General features: G+C 46.8%; 1 protein-coding gene across 1 annotated transcript in view; it reads left to right on the top strand.

The window, feature by feature from the left end:
• The first annotated feature begins 2,981 nt into the window (after positions 1 to 2,981).
• LOC139278468 (src substrate cortactin-like) overlaps positions 2,982 to 22,581 on the top strand; it is a 55,513-nt gene continuing 35,913 nt past the window's right edge. Inside the window, exons 1-2 of the mRNA XM_070897283.1 lie at positions 2,982 to 3,085; positions 18,428 to 18,513. Coding sequence (XP_070753384.1) covers positions 18,430 to 18,513 — 84 coding nt within the window. The 5' untranslated portion in view covers positions 2,982 to 3,085; positions 18,428 to 18,429. The remainder of the gene's footprint in view (positions 3,086 to 18,427; positions 18,514 to 22,581) is intronic.

Below are 22,581 nucleotides of genomic sequence, written 5' to 3'. Positions count from 1 at the left end.
TTCAGTCTACATGTCTGGGCACCACGGCAAGGGAGTGTCCGACTGGAAGTATGCAGCCTGTCTCGACTTGTCTGGGCGAATATTTGCTCTGAATGTTTGTTCAATGAGGGCAGAGCTGCTGGTTTGTGATGACTGAAATCCAGGATTTTTCCAGGTGTTTTTGGATCATCTTCCGTCTTTCCATGAAAATCCAAAACAACATTTCTTCAGTGCCTTTAGCAGAGTAAAACATCCCAAGACGCTTCACAGGAGGTCAGAGTCAGCATGGATTTATGAAGGGGAAGTCATGTTTGACAAATTTGCTGGAATTCTTTGAGGACGTAACGAACAGGGTGGATAAAGGGGAACCAGTAGATGTGGTATATTTAGATTTCCAGAAGGCATTTGACAAGGTGCCACACAAAAGGTTACTGTACAAGATAAAAGTTCATGGGGTTGAGGGTAATATATTAGCATGGATAGAGGATTGGCTAACAGAGAATAGAGAGTCGGGATCAATGGTTCATTCTCTGGTTGGCAATCAGTAACTAGTGGGGTGCCACAGGGATCAGTGCTGGGACCCCAACTATTTACAATCTATATTAAGGACTTGGAAGAAGGGACTGAGTGTAACGTAGCCAAGTTTGCTGACGGTACAAAGATGGGAGGAAGGACAATGTGTGAGGAGGATATAAAGAGACTGCAGGAGGACATAGACAGGCTAAGTGAGTGGGCAAGAATTTGGCAGATGGAGTATAATGTTGGAAAATGTGAGGTCATGCACTTTGGCAGAAAAAAATCAAATAGCAAGTTATTATTTAAATGGAGAAAGATTGCAAAGTGCCGCAGTACAGCAGGACTTGGGGGTACTTGTGCATGAAACACAAAAGGATAGTATGCAGCTACAGCAAGTGATCAGGAAGGCCAATGGAATCTTGGCCTTTATTGCAAAGGGGATGGAGTATAAAAGCAGGGAAGTCTTGTTACAGCTGTACAGGATATTGGTGAGGCCACACCTGGAATACTGCGTGCGGTTTTGGTTTACATATTTACAAAAGGATATACTTGCTTTGGAGGCTGTTCAGAGAATATTCACTAGGTTGATTCCAGGGATGAGGGGGTTGACTTATGAGGAAAGGCTGAGTCGGTTGGGCCTCTACTCATTGGAATTCAGAAGAATGAGAGGTGATCTTATCAAAACGTATAAGATTATGAGGGGGCTTGACAAGGTGGATGCAGAGAAGATGTTTCCACTGGTGGGGGAGACTAGAACTAGAGGGCATGATCTTAGAATAATGGGCTGCTCATTTAAAACTGAGATGAAGAGAAATTTCTTCTCTCAGAGGGTTGTGAATCTGTGGAATTCGCTGCCTCAGAGAGCTGTGGAAGCTGGGACATTGAATAAATTTAAGACAGAAATAGACAGTTTCTTAAATGATAAGGAGATATGGGGAGCGGGCAGGGAAGTGGAGCTGAGTCCATGATCAGATCAGCCATGATCTTATTGAATGGCGGAGCAGGCTCGAGGGGCCTTATGGCCTACTCCTGCTCTTATTTATTATGTTCTTATGTTATGAAAATTTGATACCAAGCCACATAAGGAGATATTCAGTCAGGTGACCAAAAGGTTGGCCAAAGAGGTCGGTATGAAAGAACATCTTAAAGGAGGAAACCGGTAGAGAGGCAGAAAGGCTAAGGGAGGGAACTCCAGAGCTTCAGGCACCAGCAGCTGAAGGCACGACCGCCAATGGGGGAGCGATTATAATCGGGGATACACAAGAGGCCAGAACTTGAGGAGCGCAGAGATCTCGGGAGGGTTGTAGGGCTGGAGGAGCTTACAGAGATGGGGAGCGGCGAAGCCATGGAAGGATTTGAAAACCAGATTGAGCACAGGGGTGATGGGTGAACGGGGACTTGGTGCAAGGTAGGATATGGGCAGCAGGATAAGCTGAAGTTTACGGAGTGCGGGTGATAGTAGGCCGGCCAGCATTGGAATAAAACCAGTGGTTTAGATAATCCCATCAGTCCCCTCATAGTGGAGCAGTGAACTCGGGGCGGGGGTGCGATCGTTGGCATCGGTGGGGGAGTGCTAACTCTCATTGTTCAAGTTGCCAGACTGATGATGATCCCACCCCCAGCACACACTCTGGGATCCTACTGACAGGTGGGCTGGAGACGCCGGATGATGTCAGCTCCCAAACATCATTTCCTGCTGAGTCGCTCATGGCAATGGGTGCATCGGGAACCAGCAGTCAGTGAAGGGCTGCCTGTTGGATGCTGGGTAATTTTCAGACAGTGAAGGGCTGGTGCCGCACGTGTTCAGTGGGGGGGTGGGGCAGCTCAGTGGGACGGATGATTCGGGGGGGGGGTAGCTCTGTGGAAGGGTGGGGCGGTTCAGTAGGGGGGGTAGCTCAGTGGGTGGGTGGGGCGGTTCAGGGGGAGGGATGGGTAGCTCACTGGGAAGGAGGAGTAGCTCAGTGGGAGGGGTCTTAGAGGGTGGGGTGATTCGGGGGGGGGTAACTCTGTGGAAGGGTGCGGCGGTTCAGTGGGGGGGGGGGGTAGCTCAGTGGGAGGGTGGGGCGGTTCAGGGGGAGGGATGGGTAGCTCACTGGGAAGGAGGGGTAGCTCAGTGGGGTTCAGGCAAGTGGGAGTTGGGGTGCCGCTGTCATTATCTGCCATTAGCCCCATTCCCAACAGGCACCTGAAGCCCACTCACACGATCGGTGAGGGGTACCAGGTCCAGCCCCCTTTGCACTTGCTGTGCCCAAGGACTCTGCCCAATAATACCAGGAGTGGGCACTGGGTGGCCTACAGTCATCCTATTACCTGCCCCTACCTGTGCCAGGTCTGGGTCCTGTCCCTGGTCCAGGTTCTGATCCGGATCTGGGATACTGTTCTGGGTTGGAACAGTCCAGCTGCAAAGAAAGCTTGTACCCAGAGCGCGCCTGACGTGCACGAGCTCTCTTGAACCCATGTTATTGGGTCGTTGCTTGCAGGAGGCGCGCCCCCTTCCTGGTTTAATTCAAAGCGCGTCCTCGCGGTACCCAGGCCAAGCCTCTTGCGAAGAACAGGTCCCCAGAGACAGCCCCGGACTGCCCCGCCGCCGGTAAGAAAGTTTACCCAAACTTCTCTCAACTTTCTGCTAACTTTCTAAACTCTCCCAGGAGGGTCTGAGCCCTGCCCCAGAGTTAATGAATCACAACAGAGGGACATCGGTCACTGTTGGGCAATCTTTACACACTGCGGCTTTAACCAGTACTGAGTTAAACTCCCTCACTCAGCGCCTCAGGGTCTGAGCCGAGATTCCACTCCCCATCGTAATATTAGAGAACCTTTCCTGAGAGTTGTGATGGTCTCAATAATATTTCTATCAAATAACAAGGAGTGAGTTACAGGCTGGGATCTAATCGAGGGGTTCGGCTGGTTATAGAATAACTGATCCCCAGGCAAATGTTAAGTCATCAACATCATAGGCAGTGCCTCGCAGTGGAGGATGACTTGCTTCCACACTAGAAATGAGTTCTTAGGTAACTGAAGAAGACTCGGGTAAATGCGGGACCTCCAGTCTCTGTCACAGGTGGGGTAAACGGTGGTTGAAGGAACAGGTGAGTGGGGTGTCTGGGTTGCCCCTTGCTCCTTCTGCTGTCGACGCTTGGCTTCAGCTTGCTCTCGGTGAAGAGACTCGAGCCTTCCCGGATGCTTTTCTTCCAAGTTGGGCGGTCTTGGGCCAGGGATTCCCAAACGTCGGTGGGGATGTTACATGTTTAAAGGAGGCTGGAAGGGTGTCCTTGAAGCGTTTCCTCTGCCCACCTGGAGCTCGCCATGTCGGAGCAACGAGTAGAGCACTTGTTTTGGGAGTCTCATGTCAGAAATGTGGACAATGTGGCTCTCCATTAAAGGATCCTCTAGGAATGAGTGACATAATATGGTTGAATTTCAAATTCAGTTGGAGGGTGAGAAAGTTGGATCTCAAACCAGGGTCCGAAGCTTAAATAAAGGAGACCACAAAGGTATGAAGGCAGAGTTGGTTAAAGTGGACTGGGAAAGTAGATTAAAGAATGGGACGGTTGATAAGTAGTGGCAGACATTTAAGGAGATATTTCATAACTCGCAACAAAAATATATCCCATTGAGAAAGAGACTGTAAGAGAAGGGATAACCATCTGTGGCTAACTAAGGAAATAAGGGATGGTATCAACTTGAAAACAAGGGCATACAATGTGGCCAAGACGAGTGGGAGGCCAGAGGATTGGGAAACTTTTAAAAGCCAGCAAAGAATGACTAAAACAAAATAAAGAGAGGGAAGATAGATTATAAAAGTAAACTAGTGCAAAATATAAAAACAGATAGTAAGAGTTTCTACAGGTAATAAAAAGGAAAACAATGGCTAAAGTAAATGTTGGTCCCCTGGAGGATGAAACTGGGGAATTAATAATGGGGAACAGGGAAATGGCAGAGACTTTGAACAAATATTTTGTATCAAAAGACACTAAAAATATCCCAATAGTGGATAATCGAGGGGTTGTAGGGAGCGAGGGACATAATATAATCATTATCACTAATGAAGTAGTACTCGGTAAAATAATGGGACTAAAGGCGGACAAGTCCCATAGACCTGATGGCTTGCATTATAGGGTCCTAAAAGAAGTGACTACAGAGATAGTGGATGAATTGATTGTAATCCAAAATTCCCTGGATTCTGGGGAAGTCCCAGCGGTTTGGAAAACCACAAATGTAATGCCCCTATTTACAAAAGGAGGCAGACAGAAAGCAGGAAACTATAGACCAGTTAGCCTAACATTTGTTATTGGGAAAATGCTGGAGTCCATTATTAAGGAAGCAGTAGCAGGACATTTGGAAAAGCAAAATTCATTCAAGCAGAGTCAGCATGGTTTTATCAAAGGGAAATCATGTTTGACAAATTTGCTGGAGTTCTTTGAGGACGTAACGAGCAGGGTGGATAAGGGGGAACCAGTGGATGTGGTGTATTTGGATTTCCAGAAGGCATTTGATAAGTTTCCACATAAAAGCTCACGGGGTTGGGGGTACTATATTAGCATGAATAGAGGATTGGCTAACTAACAGAAAACAGGGAGTTGGGATAAATGGGTAATTTTTCGGTTGGCAAACAGTAACTAGTGGGGTGCCGCAGGGATCGGTGCTGGGGCCTCAAATATTTACAATCTATATTTACGACGTGGATGAAGGGACTGAGTGTAACATAGCCAAGTTTGCTGATGATACAAAGATGGGAGGAAAAGCAATGTGTGAGGAGGACACAAAAAATCTGCAAAAGGACATAGACAGGCTAAGTGAGTGGGCAAAAATTTGGAAGATGGAGTATAATGTTGGAAACATATAAAATAGGTGCAGGAGTAGGTTATTCGGCCCTTCGAACCTGCACCACCATTCAATAAGATCATGGCTGATCATTCCCTCAGTACCCCTTTCCTGCTTTCTCTCCATATCCCTTGATCCCTTTACCCGTAAGGACCATACCTAACTCCCTCTTGAATATATCCAACGAACTGGCATCAACAACTCTCTGCGGTAGGGAATTCCACAGGTTAACAACTCTCTGAGTGAAGAAGTTTCTCCTCATCTCAGTCCTTAGACTGTGTTCCCTGGTTCTCACTTCCCCAACATCAGGAACATTCTTCCTGCATCTAACCTGTCCAGTCCGTCAGAATTTTATGTGTTTCTATGAAATCCCCTCTCATCCTTCTAAACTCCAGTGAATAAAGGCCCAGTCAATCCAGTCTCTCCTCATGTCAGTCCAGCCATCCCGGGAATCAGTCTGGTGAACCTTCTCTGCACTCCCTCAATAGCAAGAACGTCCTTCCTCAGATTAGGAGAACAAAACTGAACACAATATTCCAGGTGAAGCCTCACTAAGGCCCGGTACAACTGCAGTAAGACCTCTCAGCTCCTATACTCAAAACCCCTAGATATGAAAGCCAACATACCATTTGCCGCCTTCACCGTCTGCTGTACCTGCATGCCAACTTTCAATGACTGATGTACCATGACACCCAGGTCTCGTTGCACCTCCCCTTTTCCTAATCTGCCGCCATTCAGATAATATTCTGCCTTCGTGTTTTTGCCCCCAAAGTGGATAACCTCACATTTATCCACATTATACTGCATCTGCCATGCATTTGCCCACTCACCTAACCTGTCCAAGTCACCCTGCAGCCTCTTAGCGTCCTCCTCACAGCTCACACCACCACCCAGTTTAATGTCCACCACCACCCAGTTTAATGTCATCTGCAAACTTGGAGATATTACACTCAATTCCTTCATCCAAATCATTAATGTATATTGTAAATAGCTGGGGCCCCAGCATTGAGCCCTGCGGCACCCCACTAGTCACTGCCCGCCATTCTGAAAAGGACCCGTTTATCCCGACTCTCTGCTTCCTGTCTGCCAACCAGTTCTCTATCCACGTCAGTACATTACCCCCAATATCATGTGCTTTAATTTTGCACACCAATCTCTTGTGTGGGACCTTGTCAAAAGCCTTTTTAAAGTCTAAATACACAACATCCACTGATTCTCCCTTGTCCATTCTACTAGTTACATCCTCAAAAAATTCCAGAAGATTTGTCAAGCATGATTTCCCTTTCATAAATCCATGTTGGCTTGGACCGATCCTGTCACTGCTTTTCAAATGCGCTGTTATTTCATCTTTAATAATTGATTCCAACATTTTCCCCACTACTGATATCAGGCTAACCAGTCTATAATTCCCCGTTTTCTCTCTCTCTCCTTTTTTAAAAAGTGGTGTTACATTAGCTACCCTCCAGTCCATAGGAACAGATCCAGAGTCGATAGACTGTTGGAAAATGATCACCATTGCATCCACTATTTCTAGGGCCACTTCCTTAAGTACTCTGGCATGCAGACTATCAGGCCCCGGGGATTTATCGGCCTTCAATCCCATCAATTTCCCTAACACAATTTCCCGCCTAATAAGGATATCCTTCAGTTCCTCCTTCTCACTCGACCCTCGGTCCCCTAGTACTTCCGGAAGGTTATTTGTGTCTTCCTTCGTGAAGACAGAACCGAAGTATTTGTTCAACTGGTCTGCCACTTCTTTGTTCCCCATTATAAATTCACCTGAAAGAGATTGCAACAGTCCTACGTTTGTCTTCACTAATCTTTTTCTCTTCACATATCTAAAGAAGCTTTTGCAGTCAGTTTTTATGTTCCTGGCAAGCTTCCTCTCATATTCTATTTTCCCCCTCCTAATTAAACCCTTTGTCTGCCTCTGCTGAATTCTAAATTTCTCCCAGTCCTCAGGTTTGCTGCTTTTTCTGGCCAATTTATATGCTTCTTCCTTGGATTTAACACTATCCTTAATTTCCCTTGTTAGCCACAGTTGAGCCATCTTTCCTGTTTTATTTTAACTCCAGACAGGGATGTACAATTGTTGCAGTTCATCCCTGTGATCTTTAAATGTTTGCCATTGCCTATCCACCGTCAACCCTCTAAGTATCATTTGCCAGTCTATTCTAGCCAATTCACATCTCATACCATCGAAGTTACCTTTCCTTAATTTCTGGACCCTAGTCTCTGAATTAACTTTTCACTCTCTATCTTAATAAAGAACTCTACCATATTATGGTCACTCTTCCCCAAGGGGCCTCGCACAACAAAATTGCTAATTAGTCCCTTCTCATTACACATCACCCAGTCTAGGATGGCCCGCCCTCTAGTTGGTTCCTCGACATATTGTTCCAGAAAACCATCCCTAATACACTGCAGGAAATCCTCCTCCATCATATTGCTACCAGTTTGGTTAGCCCAATCAAATGTAGATTAAAGTCACCCATGATAACTGCTGTACCTTTATTGCACGCATCCCTAATTTCTTGTTTGCTGTCCCCAACCTCACTACTACTGTTTAGTGGTCTGTACACAACTCCCACTAGCGTTTTCTGCCCTTTGGTATTCCGCAGCTCCACCCATACAGATTCCACATCATCCAAGCTAATGTCCTTCCTTACTATTGCGTTAATTTCCTCTTTAACCAGCAACATTACCCCACCTCCTTTTCCTTTATGTCTATCTTCCTGAATGTTGAATACCCCTGGATGTTGAGTTCCCAGACTTGGTCACCCTGGAGCCATGTCTCCGTGATGCCAATTATATCATATTCATTAATTGCTGCCTGTGCGGTTAATTCATCCACCTTATTAGGAATACTCCTCGCATTGAGGCACAGAGCCTTCAGGCTTGTCTTTTTAACACTCTTTGCCCTTTTAGAATTTTGCTGCAATGTGGCCCTTTTTGATTTTTGCCTTGGGTTTCTCTGCCCTCCACTTTTACTTTTCTTCTTTCTATCTTTTGCTTCTGTCCCTATTTTACTTCCCTCTGTCCCCCTGCATAGTTCCCATTCCCCTGCCATATTAGTTTAACCCCTCCCCAACAGCACTAGCAAACACTCCTCCTGGGACATTGGTTCCGGTCCTGCCCAGGTGCAGACCGTTCAGTTTGTACTGGTCCCACCTCCCCCAGAACCGGTTCCAATGTCCCAGGAATTTGAATCCCTCCCTTCTGCACCACTCCTCAAGCCACGTATTCATCTGAGGTATCCTGCGATTCCTACTCTGACTCAGCACGTGGCACTGGTAGCAATCCTGTAAATGTGAGGTAAAAAAAAATCAAAGAGCAAGTTATTTAAATGGAGACAGATTGCCAAGTGCTACAGCACAGCAGGACCTGGGGGTACTTGTGCATAAAACACAAAAGGATAGTATGCAGGGACAGTAAGTGATCAGGAAGGCCAATGGATCCTTGGCCTTTATTGCAAAGAGGATGGAGTATAAAAGCAGGGAAGTCTTGCTGCAGCTATACAAGGTTTTGGTGAGGCCACACCTGGAATACTGCGTGCAGTTTTTGTTTCCATATTTACGAAAGGATATACTTGCTTTGGAGGCAGTTCCGAGAAGGTTCACTCTGTTGATTCCGGAGATGAGGGGGTTGATTTATGAGGAAAGGTTGAGTAGGTTGGGCCTCTACTCATTGGAATTCAGAAGAATGAGAGATAATCTTATCGAAAGATATAAGATTATGAGGGGGTTTGACAAGGTGGATGCAGAGAGGATGTTTCCACTGATGGGGGAGACTAGAACTAGAGGGCCTGATCTTAGAATAAGGGGCCGCCCATTTAAAACTGAGATGAGGAGAAATTTTTTCTCTCAGAGGGTTGTGAATCTGTGGAATTCGCTGCTCAGAGAGCTGTGGAAGCTGGGACATTGAATAAAATAAATTTTAAGACAGAAATAGACAGTTTCTTAAACGATAAGGGGATAAAGGGTTATGGGGATCGGGCGAAGAAATGGACCTGAGTCTATGATCGGATCAGCCATGATCGTATTAAATGGCAGAGCAGGCTCGAGGGGCCGTATGGCCTACTCCTGCTCCTATTTCTTCTATTCTTATGTAAAAGAAAATTATAATTTAAATGGAGAAAAATTGCAAATTGCTGCAGTACAGAGGGACCTGGGGGTCCTTGTGCATGAAACACAACAAGTTAGTATGCAGGTACAGCAAGTAATCAGGAAAGCAAATGGAATGTTGGTCTTTATTGCAAGGGGGATAGAGTATAAAATCAGCTAAGTCCTGCTCCAACTGTACAGGGTATAGGTGAGGCCACACCTAGAGTACTGCGTGCAGTTTTGGTCTCCGTATTTAAGGAAGGATATATTTGCATTGGAGGCTGTTCAGAGAAGGTTCACTAGGTTGATTCCGGAGATGAGGGGGTTGACTTATGAAGATAGATTGAGTAGGTTGGGCCTATACTCGCTGGAGTTCAGAAGAATGAGAGGTGAGCTTATCGAAATATATAAGATAATGAAGGGGCTCGACAAGGTGGATGCAAAGAGGATATTTCCACTCATAGGGGAAACTAAAACTAGGGGGCATGGTCTCAGAATAAGGGGCGGCCCATTTAAAACTGAGATGTGGAGACATTTCTTCTCTGAGGGTTGTAAATCTGCGGAATTCTCTGTCCCAGAGAGCTGTGGAGGCTGGGTCTTTGCATATATTTAAGGCGGAGATAGACAGATTTTTGAGCGATAAGGGTATAAAGGGTTTTGGGGAGCGGGCAGGGAAGTGGAGCTGAGCCCATGACCAGATCAGCCATGATCTTATTAAATGGAGCAGGCTCGAGGAGCCAAATGGTCTACTCCTGCTCCTATTTCTTATGTTCTTATATACTGTGGAAGCTGAAAATCTGAAATAAAGAGAGAAAATGCTGTAAATACTCAGCAGGTCAGGCAGAATCTGTGAAGAGAGAGTTAACGTTTCAGGTCGATGACCTTTTGTCAGAAGTGGAAGAAGTTGGAGATTTAACAGTTTATTGGCAAGTATAGAGGCAGGGAGAGTTTGGGGGGGGGGGGGAGCAAAGAACAAAAGAGGCACTTTGTTATAGGGTGGATGGCAGAAGTATTTAAATTACAAAAGGGATGATTGGGCAAGGCAAAAGGGGGTGGTAATGGAACAAGTAAGGAAACAAAAAATATTTCTGGTGCGGTGTGAATGGTAACAGCAGAATCATTGCCAACACCTGCTGCCCAGAAAAATGTTAGCAGTGGCGATGGTCTGAAGTTACTGAAATCAGTGTCGAGTCCGGAAGGCTGGAAAGATGAGGTGCTGTTCCTCGAGCTTCCATTGAGCTTTATATGAACAATGTAAGAGGCCGAGGTCAACGTGGAGTGCGATGGAGAGTTCCAGGCGACCAGAAGCTCAGGGTCATGCTTACGGACTGAACAGAGATTTTCAGCAAAGCGATCTCCCAAACTGTGTTTGGTCGACCCAATGTAGAGGAGACCGCATCGTGAGCAGCGAACACAGTATAGTGAAAGAAGTACAAGCAATTCGCTGTATCACCTGGAAGGAGTGTTTGGGGGTGTGAAAGGTGGGAAGGGAGGAGGTGAAAGGGCAGGTGTTGCATCTCCTGTGCTTGCACAGGAAGGTGCCATGGGAAGGGGAGAGGGTGTTGGGAGTGATTTGAGAAGTGGAGGGAGTGGTCCCTTCGGAATGCTGAAAGGGGAGGGGTGGGAAAATGTGTTTGGTGGTGGGATCACGCTGGAGGTGGCGGAATGGCAGAGGATGACCTTTGAATGTGAAGGCTGGCGGGGTGGAAGGTGAGGACAAGGAGAACTCTATTGTGGTTCTGCGAGGTGGGGGGAAAGGGGTGAGAGCAGAAGTGCGGGGAATGGGCCAGACATGGGTGAGGGCCCGGTCAACCATGGTGGAGGGGAATCCTCGTTTGAGGAAAAAGGAAGACATATCGGAAGCACTGTGGGGGAAGGTGACATTGTCAGAACCGATGCGACGGAGATGGAGAAACTAGAAGAATGGAATACAGTCTTTACTGGAAGCGAGGTGGGAGGAAGTGTAATCAAGAAAGCTGTGGGGGTCAGTGGGCTTATAGTGAATATTGGTTGGCAGCCTATTCCCAGAAATGGAGATAGGAAAGTCGAGGAAGGAAAGGGAAGAGTCGCAGATGGATCACATGAAAGCGAGGGAAGGGTGGGAAATTAGAAGCAAAGTTGATGACATTTTGTAGTTCGGGGCGAGAGCAGGAAGCGGCACTGATACAGTCATCAATGTACCGGAAAAGGACGTAAGGGTGGGATCCCGAGTCGGACTGGAACAATGAATGTTCCACGTATTCCACATATCCCACGAAAAAGCATGACCATACGGGTTCCCATAACAACACCCTTCATTTGGAGGAAGTGAGTGGAGTCAAAGGAGCAGTTGTTCAGTGTAAAAACAAGTTCAGCCAGGTGGAGAAGGAGAGTGGTGGGTGGTGACTGGGTGGGCCTCCATTCAAGGAAGAAGCTGAGTGCCCTCAGGCAGTTCTGGTGGAGGGATGGAGATGAAGAGAGACTGGATATCCATAGTGAAAACAGATATCCGGGAGTGAGTCACCGGCTGGAATCTAATCGAGAGGTTTGGGTGGTTTATATATAGAGCAACAGATACCCAGGAGTGAGTTACAGGCTGGAATCTAATCGAGAGGTTCGGGTGGTTTATATATAGAGGAACAGATAGCGAGGAGTGAGTCACAGGCTGTAATCTAATCGAGAGGTTCGGGTGGTTTATTTATAGAGCAACAGATACCCAGGAGTGAGTTACAGGCTGGAATCTAATCGAGAGGTTCGGGTGGTTTATATATAGAGTAACAGGTACCAGGAGTGAGTTACAGGCTGGAATCTAATCGAGGGGTTCGGGTGGTTTATATATAGAGCAACAGGTACCAGGAGTGAGTTACAGGCTGGAATCTAATCGAGAGGTTCGGGTGGTTTATATATAGAGTAACAGGTACCAGGAGTGAGTTACAGGCTGGAATCTAATCGAGGGGTTCGGGTGGTTTATATATAGAATAACAGGTACCAGGAGTGAGTTACAGGCTGGAATCTAATCGAGGGGTTCGGGTGGTTTATATATAGAGCAACAGATACCCAGGAGTGAGTTACCGGCTGGAATCTAATCGAGAGGTTCAGGTGGTTTATTTATAGAGCAACAGATACCCAGGAGTGAGTTACAGGCTAGAATCTAATCGAGAGGTTCGGGTGGTTTATATATAGAGTAACAGGTACCAGGAGTGAGTTACAGGCTGGAATCTAATCGAGGGGTTCGGGTGGTTTATATATAGAGCAACAGGTACCAGGAGTGAGTTACAGGCTGGAATCTAATCGAGAGGTTCGGGTGGTTTATATATAGAGTAACAGGTACCAGGAGTGAGTTACAGGCTGGAATCTAATCGAGGGGTTCGGGTGGTTTATATATAGAATAACAGGTACCAGGAGTGAGTTACAGGCTGGAATCTAATCGAGGGGTTCGGGTGGTTTATATATAGAGCAACAGATACCCAGAAGTGAGTTACCGGCTGGAATCTAATCGAGAGGTTCAGGTGGTTTATTTATAGAGCAACAGATACCCAGGAGTGAGTTACAGGCTGCAATCTAATCGAGAGGTTCAGGTGGTTTATTTATAGAGCAACAGATACCCAGGAGTGAGTTACAGGCTGGAATCTAATCGAGAGGTTCGGGTGGTTTATATATAGAGCAACAGATACCCAGGAGTGAGTTACAGGCTGGAATCTAATCGAGAGGTTCGGGTGGTTTATTTATAGAGCAACAGATACCCAGGAGTGAGTTAAAGGCTGCAATCTAATCGAGAGGTTCAGGTGGTTTATTTATAGAGCAACAGATACCCAGGAGTGAGTTACAGGCTGGAATCTAATCGAGAGGTTCGGGTGGTTTATTTATAGAGCAACAGATACCCAGGAGTGAGTTACAGGCTGGAATCTAATCGAGAGGTTCGGGTGGTTTATACATAGAGCGACAGATACCCAGGAGTGAGTTACAGGCTGGAATCTAATCGAGAGGTTCGGGTGGTTTATATATAGAGTGACAGGTACCCAGGAGTGAGTTACAGGTTGGAATCTAATCGAGGGGTTCGGGTGGTTTATATATAGAGCAACAGGTACCCAGGAGTGAGTTACAGGCTGGAATCTAATCGAGAGGTTCAGGTGGTTTATTTATAGAGCAACAGATACCCAGGAGTGAGTTACAGGCTAGAATCTAATCGAGAGGTTCGGGTGGTTTATATATAGAGTAACAGGTACCAGGAGTGAGTTACAGGCTGGAATCTAATCGAGGGGTTCGGGTGGTTTATATATAGAGCAACAGGTACCAGGAGTGAGTTACAGGCTGGAATCTAATCGAGAGGTTCGGGTGGTTTATATATAGAGTAACAGGTACCAGGAGTGAGTTACAGGCTGGAATCTAATCGAGGGGTTCGGGTGGTTTATATATAGAGCAACAGATACCCAGGAGTGAGTTACCGGCTGGAATCTAATCGAGAGGTTCAGGTGGTTTATTTATAGAGCAACAGATACCCAGGAGTGAGTTACCGGCTGGAATCTAATCGAGAGGTTCAGGTGGTTTATTTATAGAGCAACAGATACCCAGGAGTGAGTTACAGGCTGGAATCTAATCGAGAGGTTCGGGTGGTTTATATATAGAGCAACAGATACCCAGGAGTGAGTTACAGGCTGGAATCTAATCGAGAGGTTCGGGTGGTTTATTTATAGAGCAACAGATACCCAGGAGTGAGTTAAAGGCTGCAATCTAATCGAGAGGTTCAGGTGGTTTATTTATAGAGCAACAGATACCCAGGAGTGAGTTACAGGCTGGAATCTAATCGAGAGGTTCAGGTGGTTTATTTATAGAGCAACAGATACCCAGGAGTGAGTTACAGGCTGGAATCTAATCGAGAGGTTCGGGTGGTTTATACATAGAGCGACAGATACCCAGGAGTGAGTTACAGGCTGGAATCTAATCGAGAGGTTCGGGTGGTTTATATATAGAGTGACAGGTACCCAGGAGTGAGTTACAGGTTGGAATCTAATCGAGGGGTTCGGGTGGTTTATATATAGAATAACAGGTACCCAGGAGTGAGTTACAGTTTTGGACACTACATTATATGAAGGATATAACAGATTGGAAAAAGTGCAGTGTAGATTCTCTGGGATGTTACCAGGATGAGCGATTACCGCTGTGCAGAGAGACTTGAGAGGTTTGGCCTTTTAACTATTGCTGAGAAAATGAAGCGATATCTGTCTCTGAGCTGGTCTTTGGGTTGTCTGCCTGATTGTTTTTGACCCGGACATGTTGGTTTTGTGACTGGTTCTTTCATTAAAAATCTTGACAGAAAAAAATAACCTGTTTCCTGACACTAACTTCAGAGATCAGACTGTGTTTGTGAGTAACAGGGCCCAGGTTAGCAGAGTGTAAATCATCCTTCATCCCACTCAACCTGAAACAAGGGCTAACCAACCATCTGGCCAGGCGAGGCAATATTTGATAGATGCCCGGTCACACTGAGAGAAGGCCAAATTGGCCATCTTACAACACAAAACAGGCCCCCTTTAGCACCTGGTTGACTCTGAAGTGGACTAGAAAACCACTCGGTTGTACTAAACTGCTCGCTCCCTCCCTTCACCACACGGACTGCAGCGGTTCAAGAAGAAGGCCCACCACCACCTTCTCGAAGGCAACTAGAGATGGCCAATAAATGCCAGGCTTGCCAGCGACACCCACATGCTGGAAGAATGATCAAGGACTTTTCCTCCTCCTATGATAATCAGCTCCTGTTTTGTGTAACGCGCAGAGTAAACGGCCCCATGATCCTGTCATTTTAAGAAGCCATTGTTAAACTCAAATAAAAATGCACAATGAGTGAAATAAACAAGCTAGCTAATAAAATAGGCGACAGAAGTATTTCTCACTGAAGTGATGAGATGTAGAACGAGAAAGACTGCCTCTATTTACATCCACTCAGTATAGCTGGAGGGGGTGAGGGTGTTAAATGATCTTATATCTCAGTCCCTGCTGTTCAGTAATATTTAGTTTTAAAAGTGGTTCACTTTCTGTTGGAGATGAAGCACAGGGCCAGGAGGCGGGGTACTGATTCTGATATGCTGAGAATTTCCCCAGAAAGGTCAAAGTTCAGCTTGGAGTTTAGCAATGAATCAGCCCCGGAAACTTCTCAGTTTTGTGCAGAGCTTAAGTTGAAGAAAATAAATTCAAGTGAGGCTGGAGCTGAGTGTGAAAGTAAATCTAACAAATAAACCGTGGCCTCTGTTTAAATCGAGAAGCATTGGCCCAGAACGCAGAGCTGGAAAGCGGAGGCCTGAATTTGAGGTATGTCAGGAAGTGAGGTGAACACATGCTCAGACTTGAAAAGCCTGTGGCTTGTACAAGGAAGGGAAGGCGGAGGGAGTGCCACAGTATCCATGCAGTGAGATGCTGCGATGAGGGAGTCACAGGTTTCTGAGGGAGGGTGTGTGCAGGATGGGGCACATGGCCTCCTTCATTTGAGGCCCTCGGGAAGAGTGAGTTGGCGATGGTGCGATGAATCTTGGTTTCAATCGTGAAGATGTGGGCAGGATGAAGTGCTTGGAGTGGGAGAAGGCTTTACAATGTGGGAGGAACAAAAGGGGACGGCACTGACCATATTAGTACTGATAAACTAGAGAGAGGCGGAAAAGTTGTGACAGATAGACAGAGGCTGGAGAGGAGAAAGGAATCCCCACCAGCAGGGTAAGGGTCACTCACTGTAACTGTACAGAGTCACTCTTTATTCAGTAGGGTAAGGGTCACTCACTGTAACTGTACAGTCACTCTTTATTCAGCAGGGTAAGGGTCACTCACTGTGTAACTATAGTCACAGGCCAGAATCTTCCAGGGGGTCAGCTGGCAGGTTGGGTAGGAAAGTGTTTTTTTTGACAGTGGGTCAGGACCCCACTGTCACACCGTCGCCCTGCTCCTTTCCCAATGTCGGGTCTGTCAGCGCTGAACAGACCCAACACCCAGCGGTGGGGGTCCCAATTAAGCTGATTATTGCCTTGTTGACAGATCATTGATAATACATTTAACCTTACCTTTTCTCTTTAACTGCTCACCCACGGGGTCCATTCTGCAAGGGAATCACTGCTAGTTAAGCTGAGGCAGGGGTTGAATGGCCATTGAATCAGTTGATCACTTGAAAGCTGGAAATGTTCTTTAAAAGCTCCCACCTCACAGCTGCTCACGTTCCAAGCTCAGAAGCTTTTGCTTACTCCATTTATGCAGGCTGCAAGTGTTTGGAGCAAACTCTCCATCCAGTGTCACCTCATTGGAACAACATCTCTCACCATTGACAGATTGCTTCTGTCATCTCAAGTTCACCTGCCATCTATTCCATCAACATGGGTACCATTTATACTCTTTCACCTTGGTCCTCAGAATCTGACCACGATCAGCCCCAACACCAGCAGCACCAACAACACCAACCTTCTCCGTAATCAGCTGATGCTGCACAGGACACAGGTCGTCATCACCTGCGCACATTGCTGCCCGAGAGGTCAGGGACGGCCTCACCGTGGTCAGATATTCTCTGTGTTCCTCTGTCACTTATGTTCTTCTTTCACAATAGCACCAGGTGAATAGGCTTGACAAATGGTCACCACTATTCACAAGAGACAAAACATATTTACATAATTTTTTCAAAATATCCAAAAGTCCAGGAAAATGACAAGCCATTAAGAAAGTTCAAAAATAGCTACAGTGCATAAACTTTCAAACCTGAGGTCGATCGCACTGGGAGCCCACTCGGCCAGGGCTAGGGGCAGGCATCGGGTCACGCACACACAACGGCTGCAGCTTGCACACAGAGAGGCTGGGGGTGAGGAGCTACTGCATATGCGTGGATACGCCACTGCGCATGTGCAGATGTCCCAGCACTGTTTTCAGTGCAGAAAATAGGAGGTGGGTGGGGTGGTTTGACCCATCCACCTCCATGGCACGAACCTGGTATTGCAGTACTTCCAGGAACGGTGCAGTGGCTCTAGGCCTTTTGGCTAAGAGCATTGGCGCAAAGTGATCCTTGATGTGTGCAAGGTGACCTCTGGCGTTTGTGATCTGACAAAGAATTGGAAAGATTGGCTACGAAATTTTTTTTTAAAAAAGCACTGTTTTCAGCGCAGGACGTGGCTCCGCCCCCGACTCGATTGGCCGTGCTGCGCAACGACCCTGAGGACAGGTCGGACAGCGGCCAAAGTGGGGAGCGATTTTTTTTCGGTGTACTTATCAACGGAGAAAAGTGGCGCATCTCCAGTAAGTGCGCCGATAAAAGGGGCGGGCCAAACTTGAGCCCTATGTAACTGTACACAATTGCTCATTGTTCAACAAAAGTCTGTGAGGAGAGGAGAGTTTACATGGTGGTATATGATCAATCCAGTCACTACCGTATGGAGTAATGGTTCTATCTCAGGATACATGGGTCATGCAGTCATTTATCTAGATTTTGGCCAGAAAAATTTACACTCCAGATCATAAGAGACATGAGGTCTGCTTATGGATGATGCTGCACCTGAGAAAATGTCTATTGTAAACACGCCTAAAATTGTCACAGTAGCACTCAAAGCTAGATGGCCTATTTAATGGCAGATGAATTTTAACATTGATTATAAAAGGAAGGCAATGGACTTTGGATTATGATGCGAGTATGTGATGAAGGGCTATCTGAGGGCAAAGGTGATGATGGATATGGGTGTGATTATTGACTATTCACTGATAACACCCAGTCAATATAAAACTGTTTAACAGCAACGGCAACCAAATACTGGGATGTAACTTGAGTGTAAATTTTTGTAAGTGGCGAACCCATGTCCTTCACCACCTGAAATGTATTCATGAGTACTTGTACAAAACATTCCCTCAGTGGATTAAATGGGTAGCGTGTACATGGGTTGTGAAAGGAGATTAAATGGGTTGGTAGAGTCCATGATGGAGGAGTGTGTGTGTGGGCTGTGGGAAAAACCAAATAGCCTGTTTAAGTTGACGCTGCCTTGTGTATTAAAACATGTTTCTTTGGCTCTCAGAGATGTGGAAATCGGTAGTGGGCCATAATGTGAAAGTGGAAGTGGAGAAGGATGGAGACGATTGGGACACGGATCCTGACTTTGTTGTGAGTAATCCTCTCGTTATCTGATCAAACTTTTAAGTAGGCCTAAAACGTTCTCTGAAAGTGAGATTGGTGAGCTGGAGGGCACTGAGTGACCGTGTCCTTTACTTTGCATTTTTCCGGGTTTCCAGTTCTGCTACCGAACCCTTCCAGGTCCAGGTTAGAACATCTGGACTGAGATAGTCCCAACCTGGTTTCAGTTAACACTCGTACAATGTTCAGAAAGAATGACTCCATCCTGTTCTATGTCTAGGCTAGGATTCACTACAACAGCCACAGCGATCTAATTCTCTACATTGAGCCTTCTCCAGTAACTCAGTTGATTTATCCAGTCAGAAGCTGAGTCACGCAGACCACATTGAATCTTGGGCTGCTGCTGGGTTTGTTTTTCTCAGCCAGGTTGATGTCTTCAGTCTTTCTGCACTCAGGAAAATTCCTGCTCCTCATCGCTGTCCCTGCTGGAATGTTTTGTGTGTGGATGTAGGTTGGGGTAAGGACAGGATTGGTCATGGCTCTCTATGGTGGAATAGTCTGCCTACACTGAATGTCTCGGCTCATACATTGAGAAAGGCCATTTAGGCAAGGCACAGGATGCCAGTGAACATCTGCAGAGCTGTCGACCAGCAGGGAGCTAAAGCTGCCAGGAGAGGGGAGCAGGTAAACTTGGTGGAGTAAATTGAAAAAGATAAAAACAATAAAGTAGCAGGTGAGAAAGTCCGCTCACCCCAGGCACAAGAAAATTGGCAATGGGTAACGTGTTTCTTTATAAAATGTCTACCTTCTCTTCACACCATCACTATTCCTCCCTCCCAATGAGCTGGTTCTTTTATCATCTCTCCTCTGCAACTCTTCACTTTCCTCATGTCTCCTACAACACTAAATGCTGCCCCAAAACTGTCGACCTCTCTTGGAGGTACACAGCTCTCTCCTACAATTACTGTTCAGTTTGGTCACCGAGGACTCTGTCGAGGTTATGGTGGCTGCTTTGAAAAGGGTCACATCGAACTTATCATTTGCAGAGCATTGTTGAGACGTCTGTACATCCGACAAAGATAACTCCCTGACCTCTGTTCTAAACATTGATCTGATGCATTGAGTGTGGGCACTGATGCATTGAGTAAGTGAGTGTGTGGATGGGTTGTGTGTGTGGATGGGTTGTGTGTGTGTGTGTGTGTGTGTGGATGGGTTGTGTGTGTATGGGTTGTGTGTGTGTGTGTATGGGTTGTGTGTGTGTGTGTATGGGTTGTGTGTGTGTGTGTGAGTGTGTGGATGGGTTGTGTGTGTGTGTGGATGGGGTGTGTGTGAGTGTGTGGATGGGTTGTGTGTGTGTGTGTGTGTATGGGTTGTGTGTGTGTGTGTATGGGTTGTGTGTGTGTGTGTGTGAGTGTGTGGATGGGTTGTGTGTGTGTGTGTGGATGGGTTGTGTGTGTGTGTGTATGGGTTGTGTGTGTGTGTGTATGGGTTGTGTGTGTGTGTGTGAGTGTGTGGATGGGTTGTGTGTGTGTGTGTGAGTGTGTGGATGGGTTGTGTGTGTGTGTGTGAGTGTGTGGATGGGTTGTGTGTGTGTGTGTGGATGGGTTGTGTGTGGATGGGTTGTGTGTGTGTGTGTGTATGGGTTGTGTGTGTGTGTGTATGGGTTGTGTGAGTGTGTGGATGGGGTGTGTGTGAGTGTGTGGATGGGGTGTGTGTGAGTGTGTGGATGGGTTGTGTGTGTGTGTGTGGATGGGTTGTGTGTGTATGGGTTGTGTGTGTGTGTGTATGGGTTGTGTGTGTGTGTGTGTGTGAGTGTGTGGATGGGTTGTGTGTGTGTGGATGGGTTGTGTGTGTGTGGATGGGTTGTGTGTGTGTGTATGGGTTGTGTGTGTGTGTGTATGGGTTGTGTGTGTGTGTGTATGGGTTGTGTGTGTGTGTGAGTGTGTGGATGGGTTGTGTGTGTGTGTGTGTGTGTGTGTGTGTATGGGTTGTGTGTGTGTGTGTGTGTGGATGGGTTTTGTGTGTGTGTGTGTGTGGATGGGTTGTGTGTGTGTGTGTGGATGGGTTGTGTGTGTGTGTGTGGATGGGTTGTGTGTGTGTGTGTGGATGGGTTGTGTGTGTGTGTGTGTGTATGGGTTGTGTGTGTGTATGGGTTGTGTGTGTATGGGTTGTGTGTGTGTGTGTGTGTGGATGGGTTGTGTGTGTATGGGTTGTGTGTGTGTGTGTGTGTGTGTGTGTGTGTGGATGGGTTGTGTGTGTGTGTGTATGGGTTGTGTGTGTGTGTGTGAGTGTGTGGATGGGTTGTGTGTGTGTGTGTGTGTATGGGTTGTGTGTGTGTGTGTATGGGTTGTGTGTGTGTGTGTGTGAGTGTGTGGATGGGTTGTGTGTGTGTGTGTGGATGGGTTGTGTGTGTGTGTGTATGGGTTGTGTGTGTGTGTGTATGGGTTGTGTGTGTGTGTGTGAGTGTGTGGATGGGTTGTGTGTGTGTGTGTGAGTGTGTGGATGGGTTGTGTGTGTGTGTGTGGATGGGTTGTGTGTGGATGGGTTGTGTGTGTGTGTGTGTATGGGTTGTGTGTGTGTGTGTATGGGTTGTGTGTGTGTGTGTATGGGTTGTGTGTGTGTGTGTATGGGTTGTGTGAGTGTGTGGATGGGGTGTGTGTGAGTGTGTGGATGGGGTGTGTGTGAGTGTGTGGATGGGTTGTGTGTGTGTGTGTGGATGGGTTGTGTGTGTGTGTGTATGGGTTGTGTGTGTGTGTGTGTGTGAGTGTGTGGATGGGTTGTGTGTGTGTGGATGGGTTGTGTGTGTGTGGATGGGTTGTGTGTGTGTGTGTATGGGTTGTGTGTGTGTGTGTATGGGTTGTGTGTGTGTGTGAGTGTGTGGATGGGTTGTGTGTGTGTGTGTGTGTGTGTGTGGATGGGTTGTGTGTGTGTGTGTGTGTGGATGGGTTTTGTGTGTGTGTGTGTGTGGATGGGTTGTGTGTGTGTGTGTGTATGGGTTGTGTGTGTGTGTGTGTGTATGGGTTGTGTGTGTGTATGGGTTGTGTGTGTATGGGTTGTGTGTGTGTGTGTGTGTGTGGATGGGTTGTGTGTGTATGGGTTGTGTGTGTGTGTGTGTGTGTGTGTGTGTGTGGATGGGTTGTGTGTGTGTGTGTATGGGTTGTGTGTGTGTGTGTGTGTGTGTGTGGATGGGTTGTGTGTGTGTGTGTATGGGTTGTGTGTGTGTGTGTGTGTGTGTGGATGGGTTGTGTGTGTGTGTGTGGATGGGTTGTGTGTGTGTGTGTATGGGTTGTGTGTGTGTGTGTATGGGTTGTGTGTGTGTGTGTGAGTGTGTGGATGGGTTGTGTGTGTGTGTGTGGATGGGTTGTGTGTGTGTGTGTGTGTGTATGGGTTGTGTGTGTGTGTGTGTGTGTGTATGGGGTGTGTGTGTGTGTGTGTGGATGGGTTGTGTGTGTGTGTGTGGATGGGTTGTGTGTGTGTGTGTGGATGGGTGTGTGTGTGTGTGTGGATGGGTTGTGTGTGTGTGTGTGTGTATGGGTGTGTGTGTGTATGGGTTGTGTGTGTATGGGTGTGTGTGTGTGTGTGTGGATGGGTTGTGTGTGTATGGGTTGTGTGTGTGTGTGTGTGTGTGTGTGTGGATGGGTTGTGTGTGTATGGGTTGTGTGTGTGTGAGTGTGTGGATGGGTTGTGTGTGTGTGTGGGTGGGTTGAAATGCCCTGATTATCCCTTCCACATTTTAAACTGGATTATTTGTCCAGATTTCATCTGATCTTATTGGTTTCTGAAAATGCTTGTCTGTCGGTTGCACCCCCTCCCCCAGCTTGTTATCAAAAATCAACAGTGAATCGTCCAAGGATGTAGAAGCCACCCACCAGCATTTTCTGATTCCGTGCTATCTCTCGCCTCCAGTAAACGCACAAAAACACTTGGTGGGGTGATTTCCCTTCACTGGAGCCCAATCTCCTCCCAGCACCTGCGAGATCTGGGATCTCATCTTGTGGGAAATGGGGTCTACAAAGCTCTTTATAAAAATTCATTATTGGAGCAATGCAAACATTTATTACCCATCCCTAGCTACTTTGAGAAGGCGGTGGTGAACAT

The sequence above is a fragment of the Pristiophorus japonicus genome, chromosome 13 (assembly GCF_044704955.1).
Source record: "Pristiophorus japonicus isolate sPriJap1 chromosome 13, sPriJap1.hap1, whole genome shotgun sequence".
Classification (NCBI taxonomy): Eukaryota; Metazoa; Chordata; class Chondrichthyes; family Pristiophoridae; genus Pristiophorus; species Pristiophorus japonicus.
Note: the sequence above shows the minus strand (reverse complement) of the source record. Positions and strands in the feature narration are given on the sequence as shown.